Source organism: Engraulis encrasicolus, chromosome 18, assembly GCF_034702125.1.
Source record: "Engraulis encrasicolus isolate BLACKSEA-1 chromosome 18, IST_EnEncr_1.0, whole genome shotgun sequence".
NCBI classification, from domain to species: domain Eukaryota; kingdom Metazoa; phylum Chordata; class Actinopteri; order Clupeiformes; family Engraulidae; genus Engraulis; species Engraulis encrasicolus.
The window spans coordinates 10,024,935-10,041,806 of NC_085874.1; the positions used below are offsets into that span (position 1 = coordinate 10,024,935).

Here is a 16,872-nt window from a genome sequence, read left to right on the forward strand (position 1 = left end):
AATAATGTTAAACTGTCATGGATTGTAGATTCATGGCCCAGTTTTTTTAACTATTCCAATCATTATTTTTTTTCTTTTTATATACGTTGGCCTTCCAGCTCAAAAAACCCATGAATTGGGGAATTCGCATTATTAGAATATTGTTATAAAATCAAAATTTTCTTCATCAAAATTCGGGTCACATTAAATCTGTTGAAATTTGGTACTTTCTACATAACATGCAATGGTCAATACTTGGTTAGGACATTCTCTGTCTTCATAATGGCCATGATGCGTTTAACATTGAAGTCAATGGCAAAAACAGTGCATGGGAGTTATGGAATCCCAGAAATCCTTGATGCTTTGTTGTCAGCTGTTCTTGTTTGTTGACCTGGTGCCCCACACTTCACTCTTCAATATACCCGAAGATTTCCATGCCACGTTTTGGTGTTAACTCACCAGTTTAATTCTAACTCAACAGAAATAAAACCCCATTCATTTTCAATGGGGTTTCATTTCTGGTTATTTAGAATTAAACTGGTGAGTTAGCGCCAAAACGTGGCATGGAAATCTACACGGTATATTGAAGAGTGAAGTGTGGGGCACCAGGTCAACAAACAAGAACAGCTGACAACAAAGCATCAAGGATTTCTGGGTTTCCATAACTCCCATGCACTGTTTTTGCCATTGACTTCAATGTTAAACGCATCATGGCCATTATGAAGACAGAGAATGTCCTAACCAAGTATTGACCATTGCATGTTGTGTAGAAAGTACCAAATTTCAACTGATTTAATGTGACCCGAATTTTGATGAAGAAAATTTTGATTTTATAACAATATTCTAATAATGCGAATTCCCCAATTCATGGGTTTTTTTGAGCTGGAAGGCCAACGTATATAAAAAGAAAAAAAATAATGATTGGAATAGTTAAAAAACTGGGCCATGAATCTACAATCCATGACAGTTTAACATTATTGATGGAATTATGGAAATAAATCAACTTTTTCATGGTATTCTAATAAAAAGGCCTGGAGCTGTATATGCAATAGAAGAGTTGTGTAGCGAAATATATTTTCTTTTGTATGAATAATTTTGTAAGATCTCTTTTTCCTACGGTTTAGTAAAGAAAGAAGCATTGTTAAAGCATTATGAACATGTCAGCACATTTTGCTGCTGGTTGGCTGCTGGTAATTTTGAGCGTGTGCTGTTGCCTAACCTCTGCCTCTCTATTTCCCCCACAGTGAGGCAAGACCCTATGCTGGGATCCAGCGAGATGTTCAACAGCTTCCTAAGGAAAGCCCAGCAGGTAGGGGGCACGTGTGTGTGTGTGCGTGTGTGCGTGCGTATGTGTGTGTGTGCGTGTAAGGTCACATAGCAGTCACGTATGGAATTTGGGAATTGGGGCGAAAAAGTACCATATGCACTGCATAAATAAGATTGTCTTTTGTACTTACGTATGTTACAAAAAAGTATTGTACACTTAACTGAGATGCATTGTGTGACATACTTTACCTAATAAGCAAAAAACAGAAGTACCTTACGTTGTGCTGAATTTCATTCTGGGTAAAAAACTTCAGTTTGCAGTGTGGTTTGCAGTCATAGGGGATGAGTAGTGTGCCACAATAATAAGATGGTATCAACGTGCCTTAACACCGGCCTTAACGTGCCTTAATAATTCTCTTTTTTTACTGAGAACACTTCCTTTAACTTGAGGAAGCATACTGTGTCACGCATTGGTCACTGAAAAATAAAGTCTGCAGTGGTCCTCTTTTACTTTGTGACAGATAGTAGTAGTAGTAGTAGTAGTAGCATTAGCATCACTTGCAAGCTTGCCTCTCTTAACTGATCAACCATAGGAGTGAACAGGGTAATGTGAAAGCTGATACACTCCTCCTGCTTATTCCAGATTAATTCTTGACTGACTTGTAATATTGACCTAAGCAGTAACAACAGACTAAGCTTTGGTACATCAATGCTTTCAACCCCCAAAATACAGCCTCTCTATGGTTTTTGCGTTAAGATAGACTCTCTGAAGGGCGCTTGCCTTTCTCTCCTTAGCAGTAAAGCTTGTGTTTGCTCTTCATATCTATTACCTCTATTCTTCCCATCTTTACATCTGTTTTTCGCCAGTCAGCTTGGCACTCGGCAGGGATTCATAACCGATCTTAAATCAATGGTGCCTCTGAATTGGGCGTTGGCACGCACTCTATCGACTGGACCGCGTGATCCATCAAGGACGCTCTACTCATGCGGGTTGAAGTGTGATATTGCTGCCTGCTGGCCTCTCCAAGGTCCCCCAGGACACGAGAGGTTTTAAGTGCTATTAATCCAGAATAGTGCCAGTGCAAGCACTGTGCTCTGGATGTGTTTTTGCTCCTCTCCTTCCCTTTCCCCATGGATTTACCTGAATAATGCATTTCCACTCAACGATTTCAATTGATTGTACAAGCACTTGCACATTTTACGTAGTGTTGCTAGACAGATTTTCTTTTTTATGTCCCCGCCTGCCAAAGTTGCCGGAGGCATGCCGTCCTCTGGTCTTGTGTTGCGCCATCCGTGCGTTCATCCATCCATCAGAGATTTTAGTTCTTGCAATAACTTTTTCAGGGGTGGATGGATTTCCACTAAAACTCGCATACTTGTACCCTATAAACGTTCCATGAACTGCATGTTGGATTGACCTTGATTCTGACTGGCGGTTTTCTGTATGCAAATATACTCTGGACATGCTGTTCAAACAATAGACCTCCTCTCAGCCTTGTGCTGAGTTCAAAGTCAAAGATAATTTTTGCCAGTGACCTTAGGCGGATGTGAGATTGTTATTCTTTAAAAGCAGCAGTCAGCTCTTTGTTTTCCTCTGCACATTAAGACTCCGCATGGACCCATAAACACTGCTCATCTGCTCTGATGAACCGGTGTGCCATGCTCTTTACATGACAGTCAGGTCAGACGTTAACCTTCAGGGCTGAGTGCGTTTATTTTTTAACAGCCTATTTAACCTAGCCACTACACATGGGTTGTTAATTTGTAAACACCCCGGCTGCACACTCTTCAACCTCTGATTGTTGGAAACTGCCGTCACTCAAAAAACTGGCTGATGTGGTTGGCTATTTAGCATCTTGCACTTGCTCACAACATGAATGTTTGTAAACGTGAAACCAATATATTGTGAGACAGGGAGGTGGGCTTGCCATGCCTAATTGACCAAATTTGTCATCGCCATTAACAGCTCAAAGACATAGACGGAGAGAGATGGAGAGAGATTGCATGTTCACCTATTTGTTCAAAGCCCCATTCTCCCCATTTAAGCATATAATTCTTTCTCGCTTTCTACCTGTATTTTCTTTCTGTCGTATCCACAGTACTTGGATGCATTTGTTGTACTCTGCCAAAAAGCAGTGCTAGAAACCATGGATCAGTGACATGACTTGCACACTTGTTCTTACAGACAAGTGGTGCAGGCAGGCAGGCAGGCAGCAGTGACAGGCAGGGTGTGGTGATGTGGTGCTTCCCCTGCGTCTGCTGTAATGCTTACTAGTGCGGCCCACATAGTGTTTGCCTGTGGTGGTTTCTATGGCGCTGGTCAGCCCTGCCGTGTGTATTATTAATAATGTATTTTTATCATGAGGTGGCGTGTGGGGTGGTGTTGCACTGGGTGTTGTCATGGAGCAATGCGAAGGCTTTGTGTGCATGCTGGCTGGCGCACCACTGCTGTGTTTCTCTACACACTCACTGGTCAATTTTTGGTCACACCTGTTCAACTGCTCTTTGACTTTCATTTCTAATCAGTCAATCGCATGGCAGCAGCGTACTGCATTTGCGCATGCAGACATGGTCAAGGTGATCTACTGCAATTCAAACCAAGTATCAGAATGGAAGAGGAAGGTGATTTAAAGTGACTTTGAACGTGACAAGGTTGTTGGTACCAGACAGACTGGTTTGCCCATTTTTAGAAACTGCAGATGTATTTGGGATATTCACACATAACCATCTGTAGGGTTTTCAGAGAATAGTCTGAAAAAGACAAAATATCCAGTGAGTGGCAATTCTGTGGGCACAAAATTCCTTGTTGATGCCAGAGTTCAGAGGAGAATGACCAGACTGGTTCGAGCTGACAGGGAGGCAACAGCAACTCAAATAACCACTCGTTACAGAGATATGCAGAAGAGCATTTCTGAAAGCACAGCATGTCAGATGGGCTACAGCAGCAGAAGACTGCACTATGTACCTCTCCTGTCAGAAAAGAACAGGAAACTGAGCCTACAACGTAGACAGGCTCACCACAATTGGACAATAGAAGATTGGAAAAAAATCCCTGGTCTGATGAGTCTCAATTTCTGCTGCAACACTCATGGTTTGGTCAGTCAACAACATGAATACTTGGCTCCAACCTGCCTTGTATCAGTGATTAAGGCTGGTAGTTTAATGGCCTGGGGGATATGTTCTTGGCACACTTTGGGCCCCTTAGTAGCAGTTGAGAATTGTTGCAATGCCACGGCATACCTGGGTATTGCCGCAGGCAATTACGGCAGTTCTGAAGGCAGAAGGGGGTCCGACCTGGTACTAGCAAGTTGTACAACATAAAGTGGCCGGTGAGTGTGTAGCTACTGCTGCTTCTACTGGGTGGTGCTTCGCTGTGGTGACTGTGTTACAATGGCTTCATAAGGTTACAGCAGCGAGAATGCAAAATAATATATGTAACGGAGGCTAACTAGCAGAGTTAACGTGGAACGTTAGTAAACCTCCTATAGCCTCATACAGTATCTATGGCGCTTGGCTGGAGGACTGGTCCTTTAGTCCAGAGGTATCGTACTGTACCTCCCATTGCCGAACTGTTGTAGTTGACAACGTGGTGAGTGTGCGGCCCCGAGGGGTCGAACTGCGTGGGAACACGTCCCTCACAGTGGTGTCGTGATCCGGATGGGAAGAGTGTAACGGAGGCTTACTAGCAGAGTTAGTGTGGAACGTTAGTAAACCTCCCTCCCGAAGCCTCCTACAGTATCGATGGCGCTGGGCTGGAGGACTGGTCCTTTAGTCCAGCTGTATCGTACTGTACCTCCATTTGCCGAACTGTTGTAGTTGACAACGTGGTGAGTTTGCGGGGCTCGAAGGGGACGAACTGAACGGGAACACGCCCGTCACATATAGAATCTTACGATCTCTGGTTACAGTTTTGGTCGCTCCTTGAGTCTGAGCCTCTAGTGAAGCTTGTGTACATCCTTTGCTCACAGTGCTGCTAAATCTATAGCCTTGGCTCTATAATTTCCCCCTTGACATGAAGCCCGGGGTACAAAATGCTTGACCAGTTTTGTCAAGACAGGAGCTATACTTTGTTTTTTGTTTGTCGATCTGTCTGTCTGTCATCTGTCATCTCACTGCCTCTTTCCAACCCTTGTGTGTTCGTTTCCATTATTCTCCATTATTGTCTGTTAGTCTCGTAACTACACCCTACCATGTGGACATGGGTGCATAAACAAACGCTGGCATTGTACACAGTACAACGGTATCACTCAGGTGTACACACTGTGGTTTGTTTACAAATAGAGTTGTTTACACTTTGCATCTGACACACACACGCGCACATAGACACACGGACGCATATTATGCCCCCTCTCTACCTCTCTGGCGGAACATGTGTATGCATGAGGGCGAGAAGGGCACTACGGCTACTTCCTCCTTGTGTAGTCTGTCTGCTTTCTGCGTTTGTGTGCACCCCCCTCCCCCCTCCACAACCTCTACCCTGCACACTCTCTCTCTCTCTCTCTCCTCTCTCTCCTCTCTCTCCTCTCTCTCCTCTCTCTCCTCTCTCTCCTCTCTCTCCTCTCTCTCCTCTCTCTCCTCTCTCTCCTCTCTCTCCTCTCTTCTCCTCTCTTCTCCTCTCTTCTCCTCTCTTCTCCTCTCTTCTCCTCTCTTCTCCTCTCTCTCCTCTCTCTCCTCTCTCTCCTCTCTCTCTCTCTCTCTCTCTCTCTCTCTCTCTCTCTCTCTCTCTGAATCAAACCACGTCTCACCAATGCAAAGGAGTGTGCTGAAGTCCGGTGTTCTAAGGGGATGTGATTCCATCCTCCTCTTCCTTCTTCTTTTTCTGTGGCGTTTTGTGGCGACTTGAAGATGTGTGTGCTGCCACCATCTACAACGCTAAGGGAACTCAATTTATTCTCAATCTGCGCTGGTCTCCTAAAGGGGCATTCACCTGACCTGACGCATGGATCCTGGAAAAGTATGGGCTTGAATAGTCTCTACCTTATCCTTAACCACTACTCTCCACCCCTGCCGCGGACCCCACAGTAGCCTACAGCAGTGATTCCTTTGGGTTACGCAAGCACACTCCAGGGGGTACTTGGAAAAATGCAATGATGAGAATTGAATGGAGTCATACTGGGATAGAGGAATAGATATAGAGCATGGTTCAGGGGTACTCATGGTATAACAAAAAGGTTTAACTTATGGGGTGCACAAGACAAAACGGTCTGGCCTACAGGGTAGCAAGTGTTCCCCCTCCACCCCTTCACCCCATTGCCACCTACCCCACCCTTGTCACCATTCCAACCTCCATCCCTCCGCTCTCCATCTTCCTCCTCCTCTCAGCGGTTTTGTGTAGGGGTGCACCAATACCACACCCTCTCCCTCCTTACTCTTGCCTTTTTTCCACCGTGCACCCATCCCCCAACCTCTTTTCCTTCCTCCACCTCTTCTCTTGTCTTTCGGTGTCGCACTAGCCACCCCCATCCGCACCCCAGTAAAGCAAGGCCCACTGGGTGATGGGATCAGGCTCACCTCGTCATTTCATCAGCGGCTGAGAGAGACAGAGAGACTGAGGGAGAGAAAGAGAGATGGGGATAGAGAGAGGGAGACAGAGAGAGACATACGCACACAGAGACAGACACTCACATAGAGCGATGCAGAGAGAGGATTAAGGAGTCGTGCCAGTGTACATGAAATATGCATGTAAGCATGCGGACACACACACACACACACACACACACACACACACACACACACACACACACACACACACACACACACACACACACACACACACACACACACTGGTGTGAAAACACAAATTCACACTGCTCTTGAGTACACATGCACCCACACACATGCATAAACATGCACTAACGTACTATGCACACATATTCCTGCAAAATTCACATTGACATACGCACAGTCACACGCACACAGATATTCTTACTCAAACACTACACACATTTCATGAATACCAAACAGTTTGCCAGGCATCATGAAAAAAAAACCCTGAATAAATTGCTACAGTCTCTCCTCTCTGTTGGTCTGTCGGGGTCTCTCTCTCTCTCTCTCTCTCTCTCTCTCTCTCTCTCTCTCTCTCTCTCTCTCTCTCTCTCTCTCTCTCTCTCTCTCTCTCTCTCTCTCTCTCTCTCTCTCTCCCTACACTCACACTGTCTTTCATCCATAATCTCTCACACACACCCTCTATCCTGGTTCATGCGTATGCATCACCCCAATGCGCCAATGGTCTGTGTCTTGCGGGTCTACACAGCACACAACTGAAGCTCAGAGTGAAGCCATAAACTCCACTAGACCACTGTGTTAAAAAATTCAGTGGACCTTTTTTTTTGGCACAAACTCTCAATCCCTTGAAATCCAGGCTATTGTAGGAGGCATTACTCAATGCTTTGTAAGTATAGGACGGATTGAAGGCTAACGGAAGAGAACAATAGCAGGTGGACTAGTGAACTGCAGCTGACCCTGGCGTGGTTTTGCTCTGAACCCTTCAAAGCCCTGGCCTGCTCCCCCATCCATGACTTTGGAGTGTTTTCCCCGTGGATAGGCCAGTGGTTCCCAAACTCCCTCTGCTGCGACCCCCTTTAGGACCGAAGGATATTGTAGTGAAACCCCACCCCGCGTATTCCAAACGACAAACTTTTTTTTTTATCAAAAAAGGGAGTCCAAGGCACTCTTCTTGTGGAAAAATGATTAAAAGCCTTTATTTAAACATGGCTATTCATTTAAAAACATGAGAGCAGAGACCCACGCGTAGCGGCGCTGAGCTTTCTTCAGGGACAAACTTTTTATGCCCATTATTATTTCTAATTTTTTATATGAAATCCACATGAAAAGTAAATGAATGTATTAACCTCCATACACGTGCATACTGTCAGTAACCAATTTATGGAGCCATGGTATCTGTTAACCTGCGGTGTCCCCCTGTTTATCCAAAGTCCTTTCTCTCCCCGTTCCCTTTGCAGACCCCCCGTTTGGGAACTACTGCTGTATGCAGTCTGTTGGTTTGTCTGTCTGTCTGGCCCCTTAACGCTGTCTGTGGTCCGTCTGTCTGTTTGCCTTTGACTGGCCATGCCATGCTGTCTACCATATGTCTGTCTGACTTCCCTGACACCCTATGCCAGGCGTGTCAAGCTCAAATGGACAGAGGGCCAAAATCTGAATCTGGAATGAAGTCGCGGGCCAAATTCAATTTTTTTGTTTTGTTTTGTTTTTTCTTTTTTTTTTAAAAGGACTAAAATTCATACACACTCTCCCATCATACGTATATGGTAGTTTAAATGTGCCTGCAATTATTTCGTGGCATAAGAGTTTGAGCTGCTTCATTGGCCTGGGCCCACTCATATTTCTGTGATCAAATTTCATGTTGAAGTCTCATCACACTTTACATTAATGGTGTATTTTGGGCCAATTAACGTTTTGAAATGATCTCACAGGCAGAATAAAAAGATTTGGCATCCGGGTGTGTGCTGGTCCCTAGCAGTCTGTCCATCTGCCTCAGCAGGTCTGTCTGTGTGTTGCTGGCACTCCGCCTGTGTACTTCAACACACTTGCATTTGTGTAAGTGCGAGTTAATTAATTGCAATCCTACAATATGCTGTTTCAGAAAAATCCTCAAAAATGCAAAAATGTAGTAGCGTCTCGTATTTGGTTGATTTGGTTTGACTTCAGCACTTTGTGCTGCTCACCATTTGAGTTTCTCTGAGAAGTAAGTTAGTGCATGTTTACAAGAGAGGACGGAATCCTGTGCATACCCACTGGTTGCTCTTGAGTTTCCATAATTTAATCATTAATCACACGGTCTTTCTCAATGTTTTGCTTGTCATACTGGAGCAAATTCTTTTTATGCATAGTCATCCAACTACATGTTTTTTGGTGCGTGCGTGTGCTCCTCTCTAACTGACCACTACCCTTCTCCCCTCTCCTCCTCTCCTCTCTCCCCTCCTTCTCCTCTATCCTCTCTCCTGTCTCTTCCTCTCCTCTCTCCTCCTCTCCCCCTGTCCTCTCTCCCCTCTCTCTCCTCTCTCCCCTCCTTCTCCCCTATCCTCTCTCTTCCTCTCCTCTCCTCTTCTCCTCTCCCCCTGTCCTCTCTCCCCTCTCTCTCCTCTCTCCCCTCCTTCTCCCCTATCCTCTCTCTTCCTCTCCTCTTCTCCTCTCCCCTCTTCTCCTCTCCCCCTGTCCTCTCTCCCCTCTCTCTCCTCTCTCCCCTGCCCTCCTGCAGGAGACGCAGCAGATCCCTACAGAGGAGGTTCAGCTGGAGGTGCACCTCTCCAACGGGCAGAAGGTGCGGGTCAACATCCTCACGTCGGACCAGACCGAGGACGTCCTGGAGGTATGTGCGTGCGTGCGTGCGTGCGTGCGTGTAAATGTGTTTCGATGATGCCCATGGAATATTACCACCATCATCACACTGCACTGTTTACCCTCTGAGACTATAGACTAGCCAATTTGTTTTCCTCCGTCTCCATCAACATTATGTGCTGGAGCGTGGTGTATCGGGGCTTTGATGGTATATTTCCTTTCTGAAAAGGTGGACAAACCTGCACCATTTGATGAACTGTTCATGTATGTTATAGGCCAAGGCTTTCAACATGGCCAACTTTTTGTTTCATCCATACCTTTTGAAAGGGTGCACGGATTTACATCAAACCTTGTGTGCTAACACTCTGCATTAGGCACAGGAACTATGAACTTGAAGGATGGCTGTTTGTTGTTCTTTTAGAACGAGTGAACAGATTTACACTGAATCTGAAACATTGTACTTGCTCTTTATAATAGGTATGTACATGAACTGGTTTCATTTTGGATGGTTCAAATGGTCAAAATGGCAGTAGCCTTGTGTACTAACCAGAAGTTTGGGCCTTGTCAGGGATACCTCTGGCAGTCGGAGGTGACTACATAGGCCAGGTTCTTGTTCTTATTCTGTGAATGCATTGGCCTTTGCCAGAGACTCTTGCCATATCTGCGTTGAGTGCTTTCCCTGTATTTCTCTTATCCTTGTGTTCTTTGTTTTTCCTTTTCTTTTCCCTCTCTCTACCTCTCTGTGCACCTGTGATGCTCTTTGCTGTCCTTTAGTACCTGACCTTCTCATGTCCTCTCTCATTTCCTGTGTACGTGCAGTGCGTGCGTCTGCCCCTCCACCTGTCATATCCAACTCTCAGTCCTCTCTCATTTTGTGCGTGTGTGAGCGTGTGTGCGTATATGGCTGCCAGGATTAAGGTGTAATAGTTTGCAAAATGTCTCTCTGCTTGGTCTTGGGTCATCTGTATTTATTTATGTATTTTAGGGTTGCACCATTATGGAAGTAATGATAATCACGATTATTTGGATCAAAATTGAAATCGTGATTATTCAACATTATACAACTGCAGTTGTCCATCTGTGTTGTCTATTGAGCTTGCTGAACTTAAGAAACATGTCTGTCAGGTACCCTTTATACTAGTCCCCGTAAAGCTGGATGTGGAGATGGAGAGTTTAGCCGATGATGTACAGTATTACACATATTCGTGGGATGTCTTGGAGATGTCTTAAAATGAGCAGGTTTTACTGTCAGCAGGCATATTCATTTCTCTCCATCTCTCTATTTCTCAATTTCTCTCTCCATTTCTCTCTCTCTCTCTCTCTCTCTCTCTCTCTTTCGCTCTCTCTCTCTCGCTCTCTCTCTCTCGCTCTCCCTCTGCGTGCCTGAGGTAAGCAAAAAGGTTACCTTGAGGTAGCTCATTTCCTGGGGCTCAAGCTGAGGTGTCTTGTGTTTACAGCTGTAGCCTCTGACGCACCTTTTGCCTGACGTGCAAAAGCAATCGGCATATACCTTCAGTGTGAACAACACGGTGTATGAGCGTGTGATTGTGTGTGTGTGTGTGTGTGTGTGTGTGTGTGAGAGCTTGTGTGAGAGCGTGTGTGTGAGGGAGAGAAAGGGTGATCGTGATGACTGTTTTTTGTTGGTGTATTAGGTATTGTGGTATTGTGGGTGTGTGGAAAAGAGATAGAATGTCTGTGTCTAAACGAGTACTGATTACGTCTCAGCTTGACCACAGGTCAGTCCTGCCTCTCCAGTACACCAGTCCTCAAAAGATTCCCCAAAGTCGTCCCTAGTTGTCTCCTATGGAGGGCTATAAAGCCTCATAAAGGGCCCTGGTGTCCCCTTACGACTGAAACACTTTGCAACACACCTAGTTGACTGAAGTCACAAGACTTCCTTTGTCCATTAACCAGTGAAGAGGAGGAGTAAAAGTGGTGTGGTGTGGTGGCTGCAGTGGGTGCGATAATATGCAGTTCAGTATCCTGAATATTATCGGGATATTTAAGTATCCCGAATTTGTGTTTGTGCATATAAACACATTTTCCAGACTTTATTATCCCAGATAAGCCCTTATTTGGGATTTTGAGAAATCGGGATATGCCAGGTGGGATACTTTGAAAGAAATCAGAATATTGACACATGGAGACACCTTATCCCGAATACCGAGGCTTCCCATAGAACGTTGTCACTGGTATACAGGCTATACGCATTTGAATTTGTTAAAGGGACACAGTGTAGGAAATGGTCAAAAAAGGTACTGCAACTATGCTGCTCATTGAAACTGGGCTGCCTATTGCCAAATTTGATCTTTACGTGAAAGTTTACTGAGTAATAAACAAATATTTTCTAGTATGGTACAAGTAGACTCACTGCTATAGCCTACTATAACATTCGGCATCATTTCAAAGGTCCTGACCGACCGCAACCGACCCGAATATCATTAAAAATATTGTTTCATAACCCGTGCCTGCGGTCGACCGCGGTTAACTGCAAGCGCCCGCTGACTTCGGGTCAGCCCGCACATCACTGGTATGCACCGTGTCCCTTGAGCATTTTTGGTCATTTAAGTGCAATTTATTTGAAGAATTTTGACCGTTACTCATCTTTGTCAAGGCACTGCTATATGAGCACAACTGTAAACTCACTGTAATATTCAGGCCACGGGAGAAGCTTCTCAGGCCAATGATGGATTAAATAAATAGACTGACATTGCGCCATTGCCAAAACTGAAAGCTGTGGAATGCTGAAAATTGTTAAACATGTCACTTCCACACTATTACCACGCTGTTGCAATAATAACATGCTATTAGTGTTTTTTTTTCAGTTATTAGTGTTTTCAGCCGATTTCTTTCGGTGGGGACGGGGCCGTGAAAGGGGGGCAGGGTCTCAGGGGGGCATTGTCTTGGGCGCAAATCATTGTAGGATCGTCACTGTCCACAACGTTTCGAATGGTACACAGACTCAAACAGAAAGAAGAACTGGATGCACAGATGGAGCGCTGTGATCACAGGACACATTTAATGGCCCAGCTATGATTTTCCCTTATGGTGCAGTGCTAGTCCAACACAGCCATGCAGAAGTAATTTCTGCTCCTAGGGTCCATGTGGTTTACTAGGCTAATAGCTGAATATTAGATTGTTTGGGATAATTCTAGTTTGATCAGTGCCATGAAGAAGTCTTTCTTTCTTTCTTTCTTTCTTTCTTACCGTTCTACCTTTCTTTCACTATATGTCTCTTCTCTGTCTTTTTGTGAAACGACTTTGTGTGAAGTGCCCAAATGTTTTCCAAGGCATTGATTTCGACTTCTCAATCTTTTCCTGAAGCAAACACCCTTTGGCATTTTAATATGACGGTTTCTTTGTCCAGAGCATTTCAGTACACACGCATACTTCTGTAATAACCCAGAACCGACAGATTGGTGTTGTGGCACTGTGGCTGATGTAAATTATCGTCTTTATCTTTATCTTTATCTGCCGCTCTTGCTGTCTAACTATGTCCTTGGGACAGTCAATAACACAGTTTCTATCATAATCTCTAAACCTTTTCTGTTTCTTAATGGGGCTAAACACACAGTAGTTTCTAGTGCAGCTGACGGATATATATTTTTGGAACATGGTATGTTAATTGTGGAGTAAAACATTCATATTGTTGTCTAGGGGTGGGACGGTTCACAAAATTCACGGTTCGGTCCATATCACGGTCGCGGTTTTCGGTTCTCTACGGTTCTTGTTTTTTTTTTTTTTAAATAATGGTGCACTGGGAACTGGGAATATCAAACCATATTTGTATAATTGCAATTATAAAGTGGTGATGCGCAAGTTGAATTTGACCTTTTGCATGTGTCTGAGAAATGCCTCTTTTGCTAACCTGCGCTTGCACTTAAACTGTCGTCAGCTGATGCACGCTCATGCGCGCTCATGCGCGCTCATGCGCGCTGTCTGATCGTTCCAAATGCCCTCTTTCAATTGGCTAATAGAATCGGACTTGAACTGCGGTTTGCCATGGAGTGCATGTCACGGTTCGGTATGTGTGTGAATTGTACAGTTTCAGTTTTCGGTGCATATTGTCCCATTCATATTGTTGTATGTCTTCTGTGTAGGCGGTGGCCACAAAACTGGACCTCCCGGATGAGCTGGTCGGGTACTTCAGCCTCTTCCTGGTCCAGGAGGGAGCCGATGGAGGCTACACCTGTAAGTACTAGCACTGTCGTCTGACCTTTGTCCTTTTCTTATGGGGATAGACCAGCCATTCAGGGTGGAGTATTTAATGTCAAACTTAACCTGGTCCTGGTCCCTACCGGCTGTTTCAAAACAACTGTGAGTTTGCTTCCATATGCAATCCACGTTTGTCCATGTATTTGTTCCATATGTAAGTAACCATTGAATGGTTCATGTATCATACACACACACACACACACACATTAAGAAAAGGACAGTTGGAGAAATCATTGTGTAAGCGTTGTTTACTTTTGTCAGGACATTAAAAATGTAAAAGTTAATTTCTCAGATGAAACATTTGTCGCTACACCTCTCAGGTGACAGTAATTACAGTTCGCGTTCCCAATCCTGGCAGGTGACATTACACTGTGGCCCACGACTACAGGCACAGCTCGATCACATCGACAAGGGTTGTTTGTTTTGAAGTTTACCAGCACATTTCAGCTACACAAGGTTCACAGCCCACACAAAGACGGAACATTTTATGTACTTACTTTATACTGAATATTCCTGTGATGCCAGTAAAACAGTACCACTGGTGCACTATTCCATTATTCTGAGGGGTTGTACTGGTATTCAGCCTTTTTGTAATCCACAATGTTTCAGTCCAACATTTTTGTCTGCTCATTTACACAGTGTATGCCTCATGCGACAGAAGCACCTGCAGATGGAGACCCAGTGACGCACCAGAAAAAGACAGTCAGATAGACAATCAGCCATGCCAGTCATATTCAGAGGTAGTCATATTCGGAGAGAAAGATGGTCAGATAGACAGCCATGGCAGTCCTATTCGGAGAGAAAGACGGTCAGCTAGACAGCCATGGCAGTCCTATTCAGAGAGAAAGACGGTCAGCTAGACAACCATGGGCAGTCATATTCAGAGAGACCGAGGCAGATAGATAGCCATGGCAATCCTATTCAGAGAGAAAGACAGAGTAAAACGGTCAGATAGACAGCCATGACGGTCATATTCAGAGAGACCTAGACAGACAGCCTGTTGAGGAAGATTGTGCAAGTCCCAGCTCAAGGTGCAGGACAAGGGCTGACTCAGGCTTTTTTCAAAATGTGAGGTCTGCATTCTTGGAATGCTTTTTTGTTTAAAAAAACAGGCACAGTCCTCGTCTGCGGCTCAAACAGCTAAGGCACCGTAGCGTTACACCAGAACCTGTGTTTGATTCCAGACCGAGGTCATTCCTTCCCTCTCTCCCTCCCACATACTTCCTATCACCATCCATCTCACACCGTCTTATCAAGTGATGTCATAAAAACCCCTTAAAACATACAAAAACAAATCAGACAAGCAGCCATGCCAGTGAGACGGGGGCGTTTTTGCTCTTTCTGGCTGTCTGCTGTTGATTAGGTGCAGCCCGGCACAGCACAGCACAGCCCAGCACAGCCCCTCTCTAGTCCCTCAGCACTCAGGCCTTCTGGAGGAGCGAGAGCAGTGAACGTGCTCTGCATTCCTACTTACTCTGTCCGCATCACATACAGCCCTCTCCTCTGTGTGCATTCACCGTCTTCACACTCCTGTAGGAATGCTATCTGAGGAGAGAGAGTGTGCGTGCGTGTATGCGTGTGTGTCCATCTGTCTGTCTGTCTGCTAGCCAGCCAAGTCTCTAGCTCTGGTGTCATTTCGCTAAAGCCAATTGCATCCCTCGCAAAAAAATGACAGAAATGTCATCATGCAAAGTTATATTTTGTTATCGAAGATTTAGATAGTAATAACATTTATCTGTATTTTATTATGACATTCAGTGGGTTATATTGGGCACATTGAATTTCAGCTATCAGATTTCAGCAGTTTCACTAAACTGGGAGAAAGACTCTCTGCAATATGGATGCTATGTGGGGAGGGCTTTTATTGGTTATACCTCTTACTTCCTTACTTTTATACTTCGTATTTGCATACAGTATGTGATCATGGCAGACCTGATTGATAACGGGTGATTTATTTGCATCGGTTATGTTCTGCTTATGCGATATCACTTGTTACCCTTAGTTCTCTTTCTGAATTTCTAAATATACGTGTATATGTGAATGCTCAAGTCCTTTGGTACGCAATAAGCAGTCATTCAATAAAACACGCTTCTCAGATATCACTATGTCCCAAAGGCTCTGTAGTGTGTTATTATAAGCAGAATGATTTATTAAGCATGAGAATCAGTGAGGCTGTTCACTGTTTGATTCATTTTGCCACAACTGTCAACTTTGCATTCTCCTTTAGGGGCTTTTAATAAGTCAGCGCAGTAGTGGGAATCTCAGTGCAGGATTTTGGTGATTTTAGTGGTGTGGGGATGGAGGGTTAGATTTGTTCTATTATGCTGAGTTACATTGTTGCGTGTGTGTGTGTGCGTGTGCATATGTGTGTGCCCGTATGCATGTGTGCGTGTGCGTCTGTGCCTGTGTCCGTCTGTGTGTGTTTACAATAAAGTTGGACATCCCCTTGAAACCCCTGCTGCTGCTGTTGCCGCATTAATCTCCATTTCTAATGCTTCCAGTTTACTCAGTCTGCCAAGTCTCCCCCCCCTCCACCCCCACCTCCTCTGCCTTCCTCATTCAGTCCCAACTCGAACTTGGAGAGCGTCTTGAAGGTTTGGACAGACTGCATGCAGCCTCCAGTGAGGGCATCATGAAGCCTCTCTGGAGCCACTCTACACAGTCAATTTTGTCTCTGGCACACATACTATAGTCTGTCTTGTCTGTCTGTCTGTCTGTCTGTCGGTCTTTCCACCCAGCCACCTGTTTGCAGCTTTAGCTATCTGTCTCTCCTCCTGTGTGCACATAACCTCAGCTGATCCGTCTGTCTGTCCAGACCTTCTCTCTGTGGGAAAGTGGGGGAAAGTAGGATTGACTGTGTTTGTTGTCATACTGGAGCACAAGCTGTTGGCGTAAGGCGTAAGGCACAGACGCACGCAAGCGCACACACACACACACACACACACACACACACACACACACACACACACACACACACACACACACACACACACACACACACACACACACACACACTCTCCAGCCTTGATGGAGTGCATGTTTAGTAAGGATGGGTACAGACTGTACCAGAACATAGCAAGGCTTGGCGTTGGCTTAGCCAGTAATCTACATTCT

At 45.0% G+C, this 16,872-nt stretch overlaps 1 protein-coding gene across 1 annotated transcript in view; it reads left to right on the forward strand.

Annotated features, from left to right (window-relative positions):
* Window positions 1-16,872, forward strand: part of snx17 (sorting nexin 17) — a 60,608-nt gene that overhangs the window by 18,508 nt on the left and 25,228 nt on the right. Inside the window, exons 4-6 of the mRNA XM_063222984.1 lie at window positions 1,224-1,288; window positions 9,464-9,574; window positions 13,644-13,734. Of these exons, the coding sequence (XP_063079054.1) occupies window positions 1,224-1,288; window positions 9,464-9,574; window positions 13,644-13,734 (267 nt within the window). The remainder of the gene's footprint in view (window positions 1-1,223; window positions 1,289-9,463; window positions 9,575-13,643; window positions 13,735-16,872) is intronic.